Source organism: Antechinus flavipes, chromosome 5, assembly GCF_016432865.1.
Source record: "Antechinus flavipes isolate AdamAnt ecotype Samford, QLD, Australia chromosome 5, AdamAnt_v2, whole genome shotgun sequence".
NCBI classification, from domain to species: Eukaryota; Metazoa; Chordata; class Mammalia; order Dasyuromorphia; family Dasyuridae; genus Antechinus; species Antechinus flavipes.
The window spans coordinates 285,194,333-285,215,753 of record NC_067402.1 but is presented as its reverse complement, the minus strand read 5'-3'; the positions used below and the strand labels follow the sequence as shown (position 1 = coordinate 285,215,753).

The 21,421-nt window shown below is 38.6% G+C and overlaps 1 protein-coding gene across 1 annotated transcript in view; it reads right to left on the bottom strand.

Annotated features, from left to right (window-relative positions):
• Positions 1-15,818, bottom strand: part of CYTH4 (cytohesin 4) — a 40,907-nt gene extending 25,089 nt beyond the window's left edge. Inside the window, exons 1-4 of the mRNA XM_051961789.1 lie at positions 15,304-15,818; positions 2,995-3,077; positions 962-1,026; positions 469-535 (exon numbers count right to left, since the gene is read on the bottom strand). Coding sequence (XP_051817749.1) covers positions 469-535; positions 962-1,026; positions 2,995-3,077; positions 15,304-15,322 — 234 coding nt within the window. The 5' untranslated portion in view covers positions 15,323-15,818. The remainder of the gene's footprint in view (positions 1-468; positions 536-961; positions 1,027-2,994; positions 3,078-15,303) is intronic.
• Between the last annotated feature and the right edge of the window lie 5,603 nt (positions 15,819-21,421).

The following is a 21,421-nucleotide window of genomic DNA, read 5'->3' as shown; positions in this document are numbered from 1 at the left end:
GATGCTATTATTATCACAATTTTACAGGTAAGAAATTAAGAGGCAGTAAGTGACTTACCCCGGATCACACAGCTACTAGGTGCCTGAGAATAGATTTGAACTCAGGACCCTTACTCCAGATCCATGAGGCACTCCATCCACTTCCAGGAATGACCACTCCCAGATCTACATCAGTGGAGGGAGTTTCCCAATTTGTTCCCCAAACAGATGAAATCAAGGGCTTAACCTCCATTCTCCCCTAACACATACCACCAAAAAAATTATTGCTCGTGGTCTAGCCTGAGAATTTACTTATTCTATTGTGGGATGCTTTCTCCAATTTCTACACTTGCTCAATATGGAAACTGATCCTGTGCCTTTGGATGGTAGAGTTTGAATTCTCCCATGTTATAAAGATTTTCTCCCCGCTGAGCTCGGCTGGACACCATCCTTGTCGGTAGCCCCTGATTCGTCCCCTTTAATGTTTACCTTGCCGGGATCCATGTTGAATTTCTTCCTGCCGATGCATAGTTCTTTCTCCTTCTGAACCTGGCGACTGTAATCAGAACAGGGAATTGTCACACTCTCAGTCTCCCCTTCTGCTACAGAATTCCCCCCTCTGCTTTCAGGGATGTCCCTTTTTGGCTCGATCTGATCCCTGTGGATGTCAGTTTCCTCATTCCTTCCTTCTTCATTCCCTTCTGGAGGGACTGTTGAACATTTTCCCCTTCTTGGGTACCCTTCCTTCTTGGTTCTGTTGTCAAGGTTCTCAGCCTGTACTGGGGTGATCCCTTTGAACCCTCATGGGAAGATGAGGCTATATCTTTTCCTCTTTGCCTTCTGCACTATCATCAATCTCAAATTATTTCCCCCAGGGGAAATAAAAACAAAACTAGTTCCTAATCTGTATGTGAATTATTATTTTAATGCCCAAACCTCAAAGTTTTGCATTCCCCTTCCCATTCCCCTCCTCGCCCCTCACCTCTCTTCTGCATTTTCGAAGCAGTCAATCTGGGCAAACACTTCTGCAATTTCCTCCTTTAGCTTCTGCAGGAGAGACAAGGGCAAAGAGAAAAAAAAGTGGAGTTAGATAGTGGTCAGGGAGCAAGCTTTGCTCTAACTGGGAGGATCAAGGGCTCAGTTTGGCATTGAAATCATCCCTCCCAGAGTCCCCAGAGGTTCCTAGTAGAATTTTGCCCTTTCTGGTTCTTCATTATTCCCCTCCACACATACTGAGACTCAGTCACACTGATCCACTTTGAACACGATGCCCACTTTCCCAACTCCAAGCCATTGTATGGTTGTCCCTCCTGCCTGTCTCACCTTCCCTTTTCACCTCTGCTTTTTAGAATGTTTCCTTTAAAATTCAGTTCCACTATGCCCAAAGGGTTATCAAACTGTGCATACCCTTTGATCCAGCAGTGTCTCTGTTGGTCTGTATCCCAAAGAGATCATAAAAGAGGGGGAAAAAAAACCACATGTGCAAAAATGTTTACGGCAGCCCTTTTTGTGGTAGTATCAAGGAACCGGAAGCTGAGTGGATGCTGTTGGAGTTGGAGAATGGCTGAAAAAGTTATGGGATATGAATGTGATGGGGCATCATTGTTCTGTAAAAAACGATCAGCAGGATGATTTCGGAAAGACCTGGAGAGACTTAGATGAACTGATGCTGAGTGAAGTGAGTAGAACCAAGAGAATAACTAGATTTTATGATCATCAACTGTGATGGACGTGGCTCTTTTCAACATCGAGGTGATTCAGGCCAATTTTAATAGACTTGTGATGGAGAAAACCAGCTGCATCCAAAGAGAGAGGACTATGGGAACTGAATGTAGATCACAACAGTATTTTCACCTTTTGTAGTTGTTATTGTTGTTTGCTTGCTTGTTTTTTTCTTTCTCGTTTTTTTTCCTTTTTGATCTTTTTTGTATAGCATGATAAATGTGGAAATATGTTTAGAAGAACTGCATATGTTTAATCTATATTGGATTGCTTACTGTCTAGGGGATGGGGGGAGAGAGAGAAATGAAGAAAAAAATGGAAAACAAAATTTTGCAGTGAAAACTATCTTTGCATGTATTTTGAAAAATAAAAAGCTATTGTTATTAAAACAGAATAAAAACAAAAACAGAAAAAATTAAACTCAGTTCCAGCACCACCTTCTGGTAGAGCAACAGTAAATTTATGATAAACTCTCTAGCTGCTCCTGTCCTCTCTTATGCTACATTATTTTCATTTGTATGTATTCTGTCTTTACTTCTATATGCTGAACGTCTCTACCTCCCCCTTCTCCTTCCCTTAAGACATAAAATCTTTGAGGGAAAGGATCAATTTACCTTTATCTCTGAATCCTCAGCTCCTAATACAGTGCCTGGTAGACAGCAGGTATTTAATAAATGTTTTCTGTTAGGCTTGAGCCAATCTCATTCAAGACTAAGAGTGAACGAGAAAGTCTGAGGGATACCAATATACCAGATTACAAGGATTTTCTAGGTTATTTCCCATTGGATAGAGACTTGAATTAGGGACCCAAGAGAGGTAATCTGTCCCAAGTTGGCACTTTCTCCTAATGGGTTTTCAGAGGGGGACCAGGAGTGTTCCTGACTCATTCAGAAATACAGTTTCTACATGAGAAACAGGTTTTTTCCCACAAGGTATTTAGTCTATTCCATCTTGGAACTAAGAGTCGGAAAAGACTTCAGAGATTATATAGCCCAAACCCTCTCTGAATTGGAATGCCCACTGAAAGATCCTTATCAAAAGGTCATCCAATTTCTGCTTGAAAACCTCCAGTGATGGGGACTCACTACCAACTGAGGTAATACATTACATGTTGGGACAGCTTGAATTTGTAGTTTTTACTGACAATGAGCTAAAATTTGCTTCTAAGATGTGATCAGCCTCTTTTCTCTTGAAGTAGGAAGATTTGGCTAGAGCCTCTGCCTGAAGTTACAAGTCACATCTGGTTGGACATCAATCAGAAACTGAGCCTTGGGTAGGGGCAAAGGCACATACCTGAATATCCTCCAGGAGCTGTTTCCGATGCCACTGGATTGTCTGGAGCTCCTCTGTTTCAATCTGATTCAGTTCTGGTGGGTCTGAAAATGAAGGTGTAGATGGGTTATAGGTAGAAGGAGGCTAGAGAGAGCTTATCATGGAGAGCTGGTTGTTAAATTTCATTATGAGCATTTACCTCAAAAATTGGCAAATGCTACAAATCAGGGCTTGATTTATTGTTTGATTGAGAAAGTGATGGAGAGAAAAAGATAATAATGTAGATTAAGCCTAAGTGTGTTACTTGTACAACCCTACGTGTATGGATCACAGAATCATAGATCTAGACCTAGAAGGGATCTACTTTATAAAGTAGATAGAGCAATCTATCTACTTCAATCCCTCACTTTGCAAATGAGGAAACTGGGGCCCAGGGAAGGAAAATGTTATGCCCACAATAATACAGATGGTAAGGATCAGAATTTGGGTTTGAACCTATGTGCTGTTAATCCAGAAAGATTCCTAAACTTGGAGTTGGGAAGCTCCAGTTCAAATCCCAGTTCAGACATCTACTGATGGTCGTGGCTGGTAGTTGTTGTTCTCCATTTTCAAAGAGCACCAAAATGATATCAACAAAAAGTTGAGTTTCAGTGTGTCCTCCAGTAGCTGACCAGACCAACACAAGCTTGGAATGCTCTGCCACAGGTCAGACACAAACTATTGACTGGGCAACATGGGCAAGTTACTATACTTCTCATCTTAGTTTTCCCATTTGTATAATGGGAATAATAATAGCAGCTACTTCATAGAGTATCTCACTGAATAAGCTGATGTCCACAAATCACTTTAAATTTAAATTTAAAGAGTTAGAAACATGCCTGCTATCAGGTCTCCCGAAGACCTAAAAAGACCCTTATTCCAACCTCAGCTATTGTAGTAATCGTGGATAAACTGAGATCCAGAAGGAAATGAATTTTCTGAAAGCCCAGAGAGTTGGATATTGCCCTTAGCTCTTTGCCTAGGATTCTTTCTGTTCCTTTTCCTAGTTCAGGCTTTAGTCTCCCTTCTGTTCCTTATCAGTAGCCCCATAGGGAGATATATAAGTTGATACCGTTGGTGTAGAGTAGAGTAGATCCTGTGATCATCACTAAAAGTCCTCTCAATGATTCATCTTGCTTAGGAGGTCCCTTAAGATTCCCAAAATCTATTCTTAAAGCCTATTCTGACAGATTCCACCAATGGATCAAAAGTCTGAGTATGTATTCAATGAGTTGTGTTTCAGAAGTCTCTCAAGGATCTTCCCAAGGAGGCTCATTCACTGGAAAGCTGGCGTTTGGCAGAAAAGTAACTTTGGCCTTAAGAATTAACGAATTCAGATCATTCCCAGATTGGCAATTTGATGGCAATTAGAGGGAGGACCCACATCAATGAAATCATGCAGTCTTTGAAATATTGAAGAAAAGATCATGAATCTCTGATAAGAATGTTCATTAATAATGCTAGAAAAGCAGGATAGCATAGTGAATAAAAAGCTAACTTTAAAATTAGAAAACTGAGTTCATATCCCATCACTGACTCAGACTGGGTGGTGTGATCCTGGGTAAGTCAGCTTAACCCCTCATACCACAGGCAACTCTCAAAGGCAATGGTTTTTAAAGGTGGTGCCCACTTGGCTCGGGAGAGGGAGTTTTCTCATCAGGAAATCTGCAATATGATTGAAATCACAGATACAATTCCTATCCTATCCTAATAAAGAGAATAATTATCATGATGATGACAAGTTCCCATATAGATTTCAGAACAGCCTGGAGAACTCAACTGCTAAATGGTTGAACTGAATCAAAATTCACCTCAACCAAGATTATTATTATAAATTGAACTATTGCCCATAGACCCCCTCTCCCTGCAAATGATATCAATGATTAAAATTTAAGAATGATGTTTTTCATAGATATTACTTTGCATCATCTCCAAGATATATGCAACAACAACAACAACAACAAAATTCAAAACAGAGTGACCTGGAGCAGGAGATTGAGATTACAAAAGAAAATAATGAAATGCATAATAGTTCTAATGACCAATATCATAGTGGAGTTGTCCAGAGGAAGCTTTGAGTAAATCTACTCCCTAATATCAGCCGACAGCCCAATGCCGTAATTCAACTACAAAATGAAGTTTTTATCCACTTGCGCATTAATCTACAGAATATTAAAAATAAAGGAATAATAATGGTAGTAATTTATCCCAGAATTGCTTCCATTTGATTTTTATTTTTAAAAAATGGGGAAAAAAGGATTATAGGATCACAGTTTATAAGCTGAAAATGTCCTCAAAGGACATCTACTCCAATCCCCTCATTTTCTAAATGATTGAACTGAGACTGGTTGTTAAGTGACATGTCCAAGATTTTTCAGGTAGTAAATTTGAACCCAGACCTTCTGACCCCAAACAAAACCTGTGATTTTTCCATTACAACAAGTAAATAATAATGACAACAACTGAAACAACAACAAGGTGACATTTATATAGCACTTTAAGGTTTGTCAAACGCTTCACGTATTTTATTTCATTTAAAGCTCACAACACCCTTATGTGGTAGAAGTTATTATTTTCTCCATTTTATAGATGAAGAAATTGACTCAGGGAAAATAGCTGACGTATTCTGGATCCCACAATTACAAGCAAATTTCTGAGGGTTTAATCTTCCCCATTTTGCACACCAAGCCCTAGGGCTGATATAAATAGAGGAAAGAATCATGGTAAGGAATTGAGGCGCTAACCACTGGTGCTTCGCAGAAGAAAAAAATGCTTGTTTTCTTGCTGGTGATAATGAATAGCCCTTCTGTACAAAATAAACTGGTGTTAAGTCCCATCTCTGATCTAGTTTGATCATGTGACACTGGGCAAGTTATCTAAGCGTTCAGTGCTTGAGGCAATTCTTTAAGACAATAAGTTTTTGAGAAGGAACCCACTTGTATTGGTAGAAGTTTTCTCATAAAAGAATGACTTTATGTCAAAGCAATCCAAAGTCAGGCTTTAAGGCTAATTATTGCCAAGACTTAGTGGACCATGGCTCATGAGTGCCAATAGAAAGTGGTCTCTTATACAAAAGGGGTTAAATCAGATAAAAGAAGGGATATATCAAGGACCTATAATCATATAGGGAAATTCATTAACCAGGGGTGGAAGCCCTGGAATCACAGGGCCTGAATTCAAAATTTGGAGCTAGATAATCTGGGTTCAAATCCTGACTTTGCTGAGGGATTTTGAAAAAAGTCATTTCTCTAAGCCTCAGTTTCCCCATCTGTAAAATGAGGTGGTTAGATCATATAATTTCTGAGGTCCTCTGCAGCTCTGGATCTAGAGTCTAATGATTGATCCCATGACATGGAGGTGAAGCTCCTAAAGGGAAGATCCCAACCCACATTGTGATCAGAGAGTGTTCCAGACCACCTGATCAAAGGGAGGAAATGAATGATGAGACTGAGCAGTATGTCAGTTCAGCATGGTAGGCGTGATATAGGATTGATGGGGACTTCAGCTATCCAGGAATTTGCTGGATCTCTCTTACAACGAACATTAAAATTGCCTGGTTGGCCTTGATTGGTAATTCATTTTTTCAGAAGGTAAAGGAAGTAACCAGTTGAATTACTTTTATGGGCCTTATTCTGACCACAAAGTAGGAACTGGTTGCCAGGGTAGCAATAACAGGAAGCCTACAAAGGGATGACTTCTCTCTTTTAGAGCCTGAGCAGATAACAAAGGGGAATCCGGGTAGAGTGTGACACTCAATTTTGGGAAAATGGATTTCCAAGAGCTCAGAGAATGCCCTGGTCTAAAATTTGATGGGGGAAGTTGACTCAGGAGGCATGGAATGGTCTCAGAGAACAAAATCCTGATTGTATAAACAGAAATGATCCCAAGGAAGGGGGAGCTGTCTATTGAAATATATATGGCTGCAAAGGGAACTCACTGACCTACAGACACACCCCACAACAATAAGTAAAGTAAATAGATGCTAGAGTAGGACAAAGAATAAAAAAGTTACTTTACTGTGGGAAAAGTAGTATCTGGAGTGCTAACACTCAGCACAACCTGAGTGGAACACCTTTAGTGGGATGGAAGCCTCTTGAAGGAAGGCATTTTATATCCCCAATGCCTTACACAGAGTGAGTGATTGGGGAATTGAAAAGAATTGATGACTGGTAAGGCAAGAAAAAGGGCGTTTTTTTAAAACCTCTATGAAGTAAGTATAAGATCAAAGAAGAAATAGGACTGCTGTTTGTGGTGTACAAGATAATGAAAATGTACAGTGATGGGAAGAAGATAGAGCTACTCAATTCTCAATTTGCTTCTGTTTTCTCTACCAAGGAGAACAATCTTCAAACTGGTAAAGACAGAACAAAAATAGTTAATGAGGAATTGAAACTTAAGTGAGGAAGCGGTAAGAGATCCATTATCTACACTTAAGGAGTTTAGATGGGCAGATTTAGAAAACCATAAATTGCCATTATCTATGTTGTCGTGCATCTTTATGCAATTAAAGAGCCTGTTTGGGGCTCCTCATAGTTGATTGGCAAGCCGTTGTTGGCGACCTTAAAAAGGAGGTGGTAAATAGTCGAGGTGACCTAATGTGCGCCTACTTATAGACAACCCAGCATGGCGTATCCTTATCGGAGAAGGTGCTCTACTCTATGAGAGAAACAGAATTGGAGGAACTCAGAAGAAACCTGAGATATGCAAGTCCCAATTGTTCATAGGGAGTATTTGTGTCCGACCTGTTGCAGCCCATTCCGAGCTCATCTTGTTACTGTCAAATATACTGTAGTTCAACCCTAACATAGTGCAGTCATTTTGGTTCTCTTCAAGAATAAAGGACAATTTAACATATACTTTAACATATTTAACATGTATGGGACTGCCTGCCATCTAGGGGAGGAGGAGAAAAGTTGGAACAGAAGTTTTTGCAAGGGTCAATGTTGAAAAATCACCCATGCATATGATTTGTATATAAAAAACTATAATAAAAAAGTAAAAAAAAAATTAATGGAAAAAAAAAAGAATAAAGGGCAACAACCAACCAATGTCTAACCCTACTGACGACATATAGTAGAGTTCTTATTTTAAAGCATTAACTATGATAAAGGCAAGTGGGCTTGATTCTAATTTCTAAAAACAAATTTAAACAAATAATGAAATAATGAAAAGTCTGATGGTGGTGGTGGTCACTGAGACCTAGCATGGATTTAGGATGACAGGTCATGGCAGACTAACCTCATTTCCTTTGGGGATAGGGTTACCTGACTAGGTAAGACAGCTGGTACACCTGGATACCAACATGACATTTAAGAAGGTTTCTGATACATAATCCTCATGGACAAGATAGAGAGATGTGGGCTAGCTGCAGGGGCAGGAGATATGCTAATCTTAGAGTCATGGGATCCAGATTCAAATCCCAATTACAATGTCTTCTAGCTAGGCAACCATGTTTGAGGATCTCTTTTCTTAGACATTATTCCAGTGGATATTCTCAATGTGAAGTCGGTACTATTATCATCCCTGTGTTTTTGTCCTTTTGTCCAGGAGCTCCTGGTTGGGAACTTTCTCTATTAACAATTTAGATTGTTCCTTTGAAATTTAGAATCTTAAAGGGTTGTTTGGGGGTTTGAGGAAGTTAAAGAATATGCCCAGGGTCACACAGAGAGCATAAACCATTGATGGGACTTGAAACCAGATCTTTTGCAGAGGTGTCAAAATGGTCCCTGCAAAAGGAGCCACATGTGCAAAAATGTTTGTGGCAGCCCTTTTTGTAGTAGCAAGGAAGTGGAAGCTGAGTGGCTGCCCATCAATTTGGGAAATGGCTGAATAAGTTATGGTATATGAATGTTATGGAATATTATTGTTCTGTAAGAAACGATCTGCAGATGATTTCAGAAAAGCCTGGAGAGACGTGCATGAATTGATATTAAGTGAAATGAGTAGAATCAAGAGAATATTGTACACGGCAACAACAAGATTATGGGATGATCAACTATGATGCAGCCTTAAATATGCTCCTTAATCTCAGTTTTCTTCTTTGTAAAATGGGGATAATAATTCTTACTTGACATGTTTCCTGAAGTTCAAGTGAGGAGATGATGCCTAGGGAGTGCTTTGTATACCCTGCAAGTCTCTATAAATGTCAGCTGTTATTATTCCATGAAATTTTTTCACCTTTTTTTGTTGTTTGCTTGCTTTTCTTTCTTTTTTAATCTGATTTTTCTTGTGCAGCATGATAAATGTGGAAATATGTATAGAAGAATTGTACATGTTTAACATATATTGGATTACATGTCATCTAGGGGAGGAGGTAGGGGAAAGGAGGGAGAAAAATTTGGAGCACGAGGTTTTGTAAGGGTGATTGTTGAAAACTGTCTTTGAAAGTATTTTGAAAATACAAAGTTATGATTTAAAAAATATAAAAACCAGAAATATAATGCTCCCTGCAAAATGGCTTGAAGCAGATTAAAATGGGACCGGCAAACATTTAAATAAATAAAATATGTGAACAAATAGATAAATAAGTACATAAAACATAAATAGGTGAATAAAATATATAAATAAATAATGGACAGATAAAACATATAAACAAAATATAGAAATAGTGAACAAATAAATAAAACAGAGATAAAATGAATGAATGAATAAATTTAAAATGTAATACAACACAGATAATGTTAATTTATGGTTTTCTAAGTCAATATATCTCCCAAAGATTTGTTTCTAGTTGATTTTCTATAATCCAATATCAGTTGTATGTCTATTACATGCTTTTCTCTAGCTTGAATGAGGAAACTGAGATTTAGCGGTTCAATGACCTATCCAGGGACACACAGATTGGGATTTAAGCCCAGTTCTTCTTGACTCCAGATACAGTGATCTTTCCACTGTGTCTCTCCACCTGTCATCTTTAACAATTAAGGGCTGTACAACTTTGGAGGCATTTGTAGCTTTGTCTTATCCCTCAGTGAGGTAGCTCAGCATACTGGAAAGAACACTGAGCTTGTTGTGGCACAGGAAGTGGGTTGCAATTCTGCCTATGACATTTCATAAAGATGCAGCCCTAAATAGGCTCCTTAACCTCAGTTTTCTTCTCTGTAAAAAGGGGGTAATAATTCTTGCTCGACATGTTTCATGAGATTCAAGTGAGAATATGATGCCTAGGAAGTGCTTTGTATACCCTGCAGGTCTCTATGAATGTCAGCTGTTGTTATTCCATGCAAGAAATCTACATTCAACAAAAAAAGGCACAAACAAAAAACTTCTTAAACCCCAGGCTTCACTTAGCACTGAGAAAAGGGGAAAGGGGCAAATCATCAGAGGGCAATACCAAAATCACTCAAATTTATTTTTTGCTTTACCCAATTCTTGCCTCCAGACACACTGAGGACGTCTTGGATCCTTTAAAAAAATTTTTTTTTTGGTGAGGCAGTTGCCCTTAAGTGTCTAGTGAGTATTAAATGTCTGAGGCTGGATTTGAACTCAGGAACTCCTAACTTCAGGACCAGTGCTCTGTCCACTATGCCATTTTGCTGCCCCAAAGTAATGGTTCTTACCCCTATTTAATAGCTAGGAATCTTTTTTTTTTTTCCTCCATAGATAGCAATCTGAAGCTCAGAGAAAAGTACCCAGCTTGAAAATATCAGAGGGTCTTTTCAGTTTTACCAGGCAGGTGAGCTCCTTGGGCTGTTCCTATGCTTGGCACAGTGCCCATCACATAGGAGGAACTTAAAGAAATGCTTGTGGATTGAACATGACAAAGTGTATAGAATACTCAGTATTAGTGAGCTTCTGAGCAATTATAGTCAAGTAATTTCTTTCTAAACCTCAGTTTCCTCCTCAGTTTCCTCATCTGGAAAATAGGGATGATTAGTATAGTACTTAACTTATTTGCATACGTTGAGGTCTATGTCAGGTTTAATCATTCAGATTTCCCAAATGTCAAAGTCATCTATCTTCAGCGTCAACCCTGCCCCAGCAATCCTGGCGCTCCAGGAGTCCTGTCCCTGAACTGCTTCTGTTTTTTTCCTTCCTCTTTCCCATCAATATTTTTAGCAATCTTTTGGTGTGTAAGACCAGCTTTCAGGACAGCTGGAGTTACTTCCCCTTTCTCCTGAGAGGGGGCAGATGCTTCCAGAGGGGTTGAAGTCTCCTGGGGGGAGACTGGAAAGTAAAACAGCTTCTCAGTAAGCAGAGACAGTTGTTCACTGAGCGGGCCTGCCTGGGTTTGTGGGTGTACACCACTGGTTCATACCAACTAGAGTTTCCTCTGTTCCTCGGCTCTAGGCTGCTCAGTAAGGCGGTCTTTGTTTTAACCACAGCACTAGCCTCTTCCCGTCCAGAGTCAGGCTTCTTTTAGGTCATTTCTAAATAATTTACTGTGGTTGGGCCGTCTCTCTCTCTCTCTCAGTGAGTCCCCTTACTTTCCTGTTAGTGGGGGGAAGGGAAGATGAACCCTGAAATTTTTTTGAGAGGAGATAAGACAGTCAGCTGAGAAGAATGAAAAAAATGATGGATCTGGAATCTAGAGACCCTGGTGAGAATTCCTTATCTGGGGCTCCCTAGTGGGACCTAAGTTTCCTTGCTATAAAATGAAGAACTTGGTGTCTGCTGAACCCAGGAGAATGAAGTACATCTTAAAAACATCATTGGGTCACAAAGGATTATTGTAGGGTCCTAGATTTAGACTTAAGAGAATCTTTAGAGATCATGTAGTCCAACCCTGACATTTGACAGATGAGGAAATAGAGTCCTGGACATGGTCACATAGCTGGTAATAGTAGACATCAAATTTGGTTTCTTTGGTTGACTTTCATTGTTTTGTTTTTTTGAGGTAATGGGATTATGTGATTTGCCCAGGATCACACAGCTAGTAAGTGTCTGAGCCTGGATTTATACTCATATTCTCTTGATCCTAGGGTTAGTGCTCTACCCATTGTACCATATGGCTTCCCTTGGAAGCGGGATTTGTAAAAGCAAAAGTGAGATTTGGAATCAGAAGACTGCGATTCAAATTTTAATTCTACTATGTACTAGTCGTGTAACTCCAGGAAGGTCACTGGACCTCTCTGAACCTGAGTTTCCTCATGCAAATCAGAATGACCATTTCTCCTTCATCATGGAGGTATTATAATGAAAACACCTTTGAAACCTTGAAATCCTAGGGGGGGAGGGAAATGGGAACTCTTAATTACAATGTGGAAATCCTATTTCTTCCCTTAAATCTTCTTCCATTTGATGTGTCAGTGGGTGTTCTCTTAGTGGACTCCTTCCTCTTTTGACTTAGCTTTGTGGCCCAGTTTTAAGTTTTAGACCCTGAAGTGAAGACCCCAGGGCTCAAGAAAGCCATGAGCTGGTTCTCAGAGAGAGACTCCAGACTGAACTTCCTCTGTATTATAGGGATTTCAGGGACAATCTACTCCCCTCTCCAAGTTGAGCTATTTGTTTATATAAGACATGCCTTTGTGATGGACCAACTACTGTCACAAGATTTAGAGCTGGTCCCTAAAAAAAAGCTGATCTTATTCTTTGTGAAATTCATGAGAAAACGGAGGTCCGGAAATAGAGGGACTGGCCTAAAATTACCCAAATAGCCACACTGTGAATCAAACCTAAGGGATCTAGAGATGAAAGAGAGCTCTAAAGCCAACAAATAATGTATCAACAAACACCTACTAATTGCTTATTATGAACTTGCCACTACACTAGTTGTTGGGGATACCAAGACAAAAAGGAAATAGCCCATGACCTCAAGCAGCTTATATTCAAATAGGGAGAACAATATGTTAATGTGGAAATATATATATATATTATATATATCACATATAATATATATATATAAAGATAATTTGGAGAAAGAAGACATTAATATTTTAGCCAACCTCTTCTTTTTTATAGATGAGAATGGCCTCTATAAAATGAGACCCAAGTTGCAAGTGAAATTCAGGAGTGAGAAGGGAACAAGTGACAGGTTTAGCTTTTCTAATGTTTTATCCAATGCCCTTTACACTGAGCCAGACTTCCTCTTTTCATCCCCAGTGGAGTATAAGGCTCATCCTACCAGAGGAAGAGGAGCACAGTGATTTGTATTCTGCATTAATGAAGCAATATCCGAGAATTTGCTAAAAGGCAGGTAATGAGTGGGTCAAAGTAGGAAGTACAATAGGAAGTCATATCAGTGGATAGAGTGCCAAAGTCAGGAAAATCTCGGTTCAGATCCAGCCTCAGATACTTCCAAGCTGGTTGACCCTGTGCAAAATAATTAACCCTGTTTGCTTCAGTTTCCTCATTAAATGAATTGGAGAAGGAAACGTCAAATACAGCCAGTATTTTTGCCAAGAAACCCTCATAATGGAACCATGAAGACTAGGACATGACTGAACCACTGAGCAACAATATTTATGTCTATATGTGTATAGAGAGGTATGTGTGTATCAATACATATACAAACACAAACATACCTACAAATAAACATTGTGTCTTCTGAGAGAATATAAACTTCTTCAGAGAAAGGACTATTCCACTTTCATCATTGTAGTCCTAAAACAATGCCGAGTACATATTAGGTGATTAATAAATGTTTATTGGTTGATGTGTGGGCCAACAAGCATTTATTAATCACTTACTTTGTACCAGGTTCTAGGCTAGGTTCTGGGGATAAAAATAAAAATAAAAATGTAGTCTTGCCCCAAAGGAGCTCCCATTTCTAATGGGAGAGATGACATGAAAACAAGTAGGTACATTCAAAACACACACACACACACACACACACACACACTTTTTCACAGACCATAAGAATTGCATTTCTTCCTATGCTCAAAATTTCAGAAAAATCTGGCCATATAAGTTCGCTGGAGGAGGATGAGATTGGCTAACTTGGCATTTTTTCCATTCCACTGCGTTAGGGTAAGTAATTTGTCTTAAGCCCCACTGAAGCATTATTTTGTTAAGATTAGAGGATCCCGGGACTGGGAATTCAGGCAATTACTTAATCACATGAATACAATTCATAACTTGTCTCCTGAAAGGGAGAAGATAATTTCCAGACTCAACCCCCTGTCACCTATCTCCATAAGACAAGGAAATTCTGAGAAATCCTCAAAAAGGGAAAAAAAACCCAAAAGAACTTTTATAATCTAAACCACTCATTGGCTTCTTCTTCTGCATCTGGATTAAATGATATCTCCCGGCTCTGATACTCCCTGTATCCCTTGGATCTGTGACATTCCCTGTTCCGAAGTCTTTCCCACCTCTGACGTTTCCTATTCAAATGCCCTTCCCAGCTTTGACTTTTCAGTTTTAATACTCTTCCCATTTCTGATATTCCAGGTTCCGTGATTTCTCCACAAACTAAGGTTTTTCCCCATTTCTGATATTCCAAGTTCTGAGGTCCCTGTTAGTTCTGACATTCTCTGTGCTAAGGTTTCTCCTATTCCACATATCGAACCTATATCAGATTACTTAATGTCTTGGGGAGGGGGGAGCTAAGGGAGAAAAATTTGGACCACAGTCTTACAAAAATGAATATTAAAAATTATCTTTACACATATTGGGGAAAATAAATTACTACTGAGGAAAAAAAAAAGGTTTCTCCTAACTCTCAGTTCTATACTATTATGCTCAAAGTATCTTGCACAAATTATGGGTTTAATAAATATTTTAAAAATATAGAAATGAAGCAATGAATTCATGGTCTCCCTTCTCCCCTTTAGTGCCCTCAGTGATGACTCCAAATTACAGAGACTCGGAGATAGAATGAATCTCTTTGGAGAGATCTGGTCCAATCTGGAGTTAAGCAGAAATCTCTTCTACAATATTCCTCACAAGCAGTTCTTCTTCCTCCCCTTGGAGACTCCCTAGTGATGGAGAGCTTACTCTATTCTCTTTGGCATGGCTCTGAATTTTAGGAAGCTTTTTCTTACATCAGGCTGCAATCTGCCTCTTTCCTCATTGTTCCCTATCGTTCCTCCTGGGCTAAGCTGGTTGTGAAGTGCCCTTAGAGGAGAGAGAATGAATGCTCCCCCAGTCCATCCAGCTCAAGATTGGAGTGGGACATTCCTCTGTCTTTTATAGAATCATGCAATTAAGAAATTTAGAATTAATTAAGAAGAAATTAAGAATTAGTGATGAGGAAACTGAGTCTCAGAGAAAAGTAATTTATTTGCCCCAGGCCACAGAGCTCGACTCTCTCGCTTACTTTCTTCCTCCCCTCAGTTTTTCTGTCCAGTTTTCCTTTCTAGGATGACAATGCCGTCTCTCCAGAACCTGCCCCACCCCAGGAAGACTTACCTGGATGACACAAATTCATGCTGAGGTCCCAGAGAGGAGGGCAATCCCCCTCCTGGATGCTTCTGCCTTCTCCTGTGCCTCTGTTTGACGTGGCCGTCCCTGTCCCCTCTGATGGTAGCCTCTATGCCTTCTGACACAGGGGATGTGTCACTCTGGGTGGAACATGTTAGACTTCTTGGGGCCCCTCCCCTCCCCCTAGAGAGGAAGTCCTCAGACTGGGGTTTTGCTGTATGGAGTTTCTAACTCTGCCACTTCCTAAAAACTATCCCCAAGAAGCCCCCAAGAGCCTCAGGGACTTTGTATTTTTGAGCAGTACACAGTAGAAAGAAAAAAGATAGGAAGGGTGTGAAACACACCCAGGAGGAGAAAATCAGTGTGGACCAAGAGGTGGCTGAGCTGCCCGTGAAAGATAAGAGCAAAGAATCCTGAGCTTAAGAAAGTCTCTAAAGTCTTTCTCAGTTCTGATGTTCTGCATTTTAAGCTCTCTCCCAGCTCTGATATTCCCTGTTCTGAGGCCCCACCCAGTTCCTACATTCCACTTTCTAAGCTCTGACTTTCTAAACTCTAAACATTCTATGCCACAAGTCCCCCCTTCCCCCCAGTCATATTTTAGCATTTTATTGTGTTATAAGTTGAGTTCTGACTATTTCTGGGGCATTTCTTAGGGCCAGAAAGGAAGAGAAATTGGAAGACAAATGGGGAAGATGGGGAAAGTGAAGATGGGGGTGGGAGGTGAGCAAAAGGACAGGAAACCAAGGAAGTACAGATTGGAGGGGAACACAGTATTGAAGATCGGTTGGAGAGAAAGTAGAGAATAGAACTAAGATAATGGGAGAACAAATACAGGGACAGGGGGACTAGTCTTATGATGAACATCAAGTAAAAATTCCATTGATGGGAGGTTGGGGGGAGGGGTAGGACAGCATGCAGTTAAAGAGAAGACGGGTCTTCTACTTCTCTAGCAGCCAAAAAATCTTTTTAAAACACATATCCGACCATGTCCCTGTAGTGCTCTCTCAGGGTTTCTCCCCCAACTTGAATTTTCATTTGTTGTTTGGCTCCCTGGGCAGTGGCTGCTATATTCAGGGCTCTAGATTTCTCTGAATCTTTTTTGTTTTTTTAATTTATTTTTTCTTAAAATGTATTTATTTTTAATACACATTGCTTTGTGAATCATGTTGGGAGAGAAAAATCAGAGCATAAGGGAAAAATCATGGAAGAGATAAAAAAGCAGAAAAAAGAAGTGAATATAGCATGTGTTGATTTACATTCAGTCTCCATAGTTCTTTTTCTGGATGCAGATGGTGTTTTCTGTCCAAAGTCTATTGGGGCTGCTTTGAATCACTGAACTACTGAAAAGAACGGAGTCTTTCACAGTTGACCAAACATTTTTGCTGTTATTGTGTACAATGTATTCCTGGTTCTGCTTGTTTTGCTCAGCAGCAGTTTATGTAAGTCTTTCCAGGTCTTTTTAAAATTAACTTGTTCATCATTTTTTATAGAACAATAATATTCCATTACTTCATATACCACAACTTATCCAGCCATTCCCCAATTGATGGGCATCTACTCATTTGCCAATTCTTTGCTACCACAAAATGAGCTACCACAAACATTTTTGCATATGGGAGTGCTTTTTCCTCCTTAAATTTTTCCCACTAATAAATTTCCCACTAATGGCACTGCTGGGTCAAAGGGTATATACAGTTTTATAGCTCAGGACTGTAGGTTTACCCTGAATGGGTATTTTTAGCTCTATAACTCACAGGCCTTCATAGTGTATTTATCATTAATAATCAGCCAGTAGATACAATTAGTTTGGAGAACAAAAGCATTGACTAAATAATGTAAAAATGGTAGCTGCAAAACCTTCTCTCCTTAAATTCAGGACACACTCATATAAATATACTCACTTTTCAAAGGAAGAGGATTCAAATTTTGAGTGCAATGATAATGAGTCACAACACATATAGGATATGTGTGTGACAACAGCAACTTGCAACCCTGGTGTTGTAAGGTCTGGAGGTTCTCTCATACTTACATTTATTCAGCTCCATTTGGGTACAGTATCTCTTCTAGATCCCTTGCTTAGATCACATCCTTAAAGTCGCTTCCTCCACAGTTTCTTATTGTTGGCAATTTCTTTTCAGAACCAATGGTTTATGTTCTTTGATCACTTATCTACCAAGGAATAACTTTTATTTTTATACATTTATGAAGGTTATATATCTTGGAAACCAAACTCTTACCCAAGAAATTTGATACATAAATTTGAATCCAAGTTTTCTGATTTCAAATACAAATTTTACAACTTGGCTTCCAGCCTATCGATTTCTCCTCATTACTACCTCATCACCACCTGGTTCAATGTTGACCAGTTCCTCCCTTGTATTCTGAAGTTCCTCTTTTGCCCCTAAATCTCAATATGCTTGTTTTGTGATAGAAAGACAGTTGTCAGGGGTGGGGCACACACATGTCCTTGCCTTTTCAGGAGTGCAGATGGAAAAGAGCTCTTTGGTGAAACAACTGTGTTTTCAATCAGAAAGGGGGACCTTTTAGTCTGGGAAGAGGAGAAGAGGAAATCAGAGAGAAAAAGGGAGGGAAGATAGAGTCAGCATCCACGGGATATGGAGAAAAGAGTGAGATTCATTTCAATCCAATTAGCATCATTACACACCTAATAGGAGCAGGATATTATGGTAGATACTGAGGGTATAAAGACAAAAGGAAAAAAAACTTCCTGCCCTCAAGAAACTCACTTTTTTTTTCGGCTGAATGTTTCATGAAAGCACATTAAGTGCCTGTTACATGTCAGGCTTTGGGCTTGTTGAGAAATATTAAGGAGAAAAATTATATAGTTTCTATCTTCCCGAACTATATAATTTGGTAACGAGGACTATGGCATGGAGACAAATATGTATAATGTGAGGTCACAGGAAGTGCTTCCATTTTTAAAAAATTTCTATAAGCTTAAATAGGTCGCCTTTTTGAGAGAGATGATCTTCTATCCAAATCTTCAGGGGATCGGCTTATATTCAGTGTGAAGTCTCTTATGTATACAAATAGTAGTATTTAGTCAGATGGTTTGATCAATCATACCCTAGAAAATAGACTAAGACATCACAGAATCTGAGAATTGGAAGGGACTTTAGATCTGCTATCTTCCCAATGGGAAGTGAAATAAAATCCCCTCTGCGACATTCAGGAGAAATAGAGGAAGTTAGACTTGATGATGTCTAAGCTTCCTTTCAACTCTCAATCTATGATGCAACAATCACACAGATCCACAGATATTCCTGTTAAAAATTACCTAGCATACACGATTATTGCTAAGATAATATGGTGAAAACAGCAACTATAAAGCACTCCTCCCCATAAATCTGGGACATATGCTCCCACAAATACAATGTCTGTAGCGGGGAAAAACACGTTGCCACATTTTGTTTAGTTATTTCCAGTCAATGATAATCTACTTTGTTTCCAGCCTTTTGCTATCACAAAAAAAGCACTGCTATAAATATTTTGGAATTTAGATTTTCTTTTTATCAGTGACTTCCTTGGGGAATATGCTTTGCGATGGAATCTTGGAGTTAAAATATGAGGATCTTTTAATGACTTTAATTTATAATAACCATATTTAAAATGTTTTCCAAAATGGTCTAACAACATTGAATTAGTGGGCTGATATTCCTATAACCTCTTCAATATTAAATCTTTGGTCATCTTTACCGATTTTCTGGGCAGGAAGTATAACCTCAGGATTGTGTTGATTTGCCTTTTTATTCTCATCTGTGATTACAGGCTTTCATATAGTTGCTAGTAGTTGGCAATTTCTTTTTATGACCAGTTATTTATGTCCTTTGATCACTTATCTCCTGGGGAATAGCTTTTATTTTTATGTATTTATGAGAGTTATATATCTTGGCAACCGAACTCTTACCCGAGAAATTTGATACATAAATTTCCCCCCATTGAACACTTTCCTTTTTAATCTAGATGTATTAATTTTGTTTGTGCAGAACTTTTTCAACTTAGTATAATCAGAATAATCCATTTTATCTTTTGAGATTGTCTCGACACCTTGTTTGATTAGGGATACATCTACCCAGAGATGTAAGAGATATAAAATCTGTTTCTTTTCTAATTTTTTTTCAATATAAAGATCTTTTATATTCAGGTCATCTATCCAGCTTGAATTTATTGTGGAATATGGTGTAAGATGTTGGTCTAAGGCTGATTGTTGCCAGGCTGCTTTTCATTTTCTCTAGCAGTACTTATCAAATAGGAAGGGTTTTTTCCTAAATAATTTATGTTTTGGGGTTTATCAAACACTGGGTTATTGAGTTCCATTATTTCATTTTCTCTCTTGTCTAGTCTTTTCAATTGATTTATTTTTCTAATTTTTCACCAGTACCAAGAGGTTTCGATGACTACTGCTTTATAATACAGTTTGAAGTCTGGAAGTACCATTCTCCTTCATTATAACACTTTTTCATTATTTCCCTCGGCATTCTAGATTTCTTTTTGTTTCTCCAGATGAATTTTGTTTTTATTTTATTGAGTTCTATAAAAGATTCCTCCAATAATCTGATTGGTATAACACTACATCTGAAAATTAACTTTGGTGGTATTGTCATTTTGTTATATTGACAAGGCCAAGTCGTGCTAGCTCTAGCATTCTATGATCAAATACAATAAACTTCCATTCAGCTTGGAAATTCAAATAGGAAGAATTTTCCTCTTATCATTTTTCAATAATTCATATCTGTAACCTGAAGCATTATGAGTTCCTGAATATTCGTATTCCCACATATAGTATACATATACACAATATATTGTGTACATATATATAATGTATATACTTGTATCCATCAATTTTTTTAATCCATCTATCTATTTACTTATTATGTATCTAAAATTGTGTTTTTCCCTTTCCTCTGGCTCTAACCTACATCCTCTCATCCATCTTCCTTCTTAGAAGCAGGCTTTCTGAAGAAATATTAATCTGCAGTTGAGCTCTGCTCTTGTCTTTTCTTGAGATTATCTCTTAACTTATTCCTTGGATCACCCCATCCAATACAACAATAAGATTCTTGGTATCCCTCTCTCCTATCAAGAGATGCAAAAAGCTTTCCCATCAAACCTATCAGCTCTAATCAGTGGTCACAGTCCTTAACACAACCATGTTGCAGAGGGGAAAAGCATTGTTTTTTGCCTTTCTTTGTATTCCTAGCAGAGGACTTTTCATTCCCAATGGGATAGAAAACAGGCTTCAGAGCACTTCTCAATGGCTAGATATAGGAAGGGGTTTTTGAGGAGGTGCCTAAGGAGCAGGTAGGTATGTATGGGGAAGGAAGAGGTAGAGTCCCTATTTCCATATAATATTCACAGCATAATAAATATTGTACTGGGTTTAGAACAAGAGAGACCTTGGCTTGAATGTCACTTTGGAGACTTGTTTAGGCTATATGACTATATTAATTTGTATACAGTACATTTCACTTTGCTTGGGTTCATGGAGGACTTTCCAGGTTTTTTTTTTTTTTTTTTTTTTTTTTTTTTTTTTTGAGAGCATCCTGCTCATCATTTCCCATAGAACAATAATATTCCACCACAAACACATATCACTATGTATTCAGTCATTCCCTAATTGATGGGCATCCTCTCAATTTTCAATTTTTTGCTCTGAGAAGAAAGCTGCTCATGCTCACGTGCTCTCTCTCTCTCTCTCTCTCTCTCTCTCTCTCTCTATATATATATATATATATATATATTCCTTATCTGTAAAAATAAAAAGGGTGAAGATCACTTGATTTCTATAGTCCCTTCTGATTCTAAAGCTATTATATTCTGATATTGTCGGTCTATATTGTATACAGTAATGAATACAACAGCATCCTATATGTGGGGGACAGCCCTCACTACAATTAGTAGAAGGGGATGGATGCTCACCAATGATCTTACTGGTCCAGTATTAAAAAAAAAATAAGCCAAATGGAATCATTGCATGAAGAAAACACAAATAACTGGATTTTTTTTAAGGCAAGACACTGACTTTCATCATTTTCGAGGAGAAAGAAGTGATTATTTATGTAAAGAGGAGGTCTGACCCCCTGAA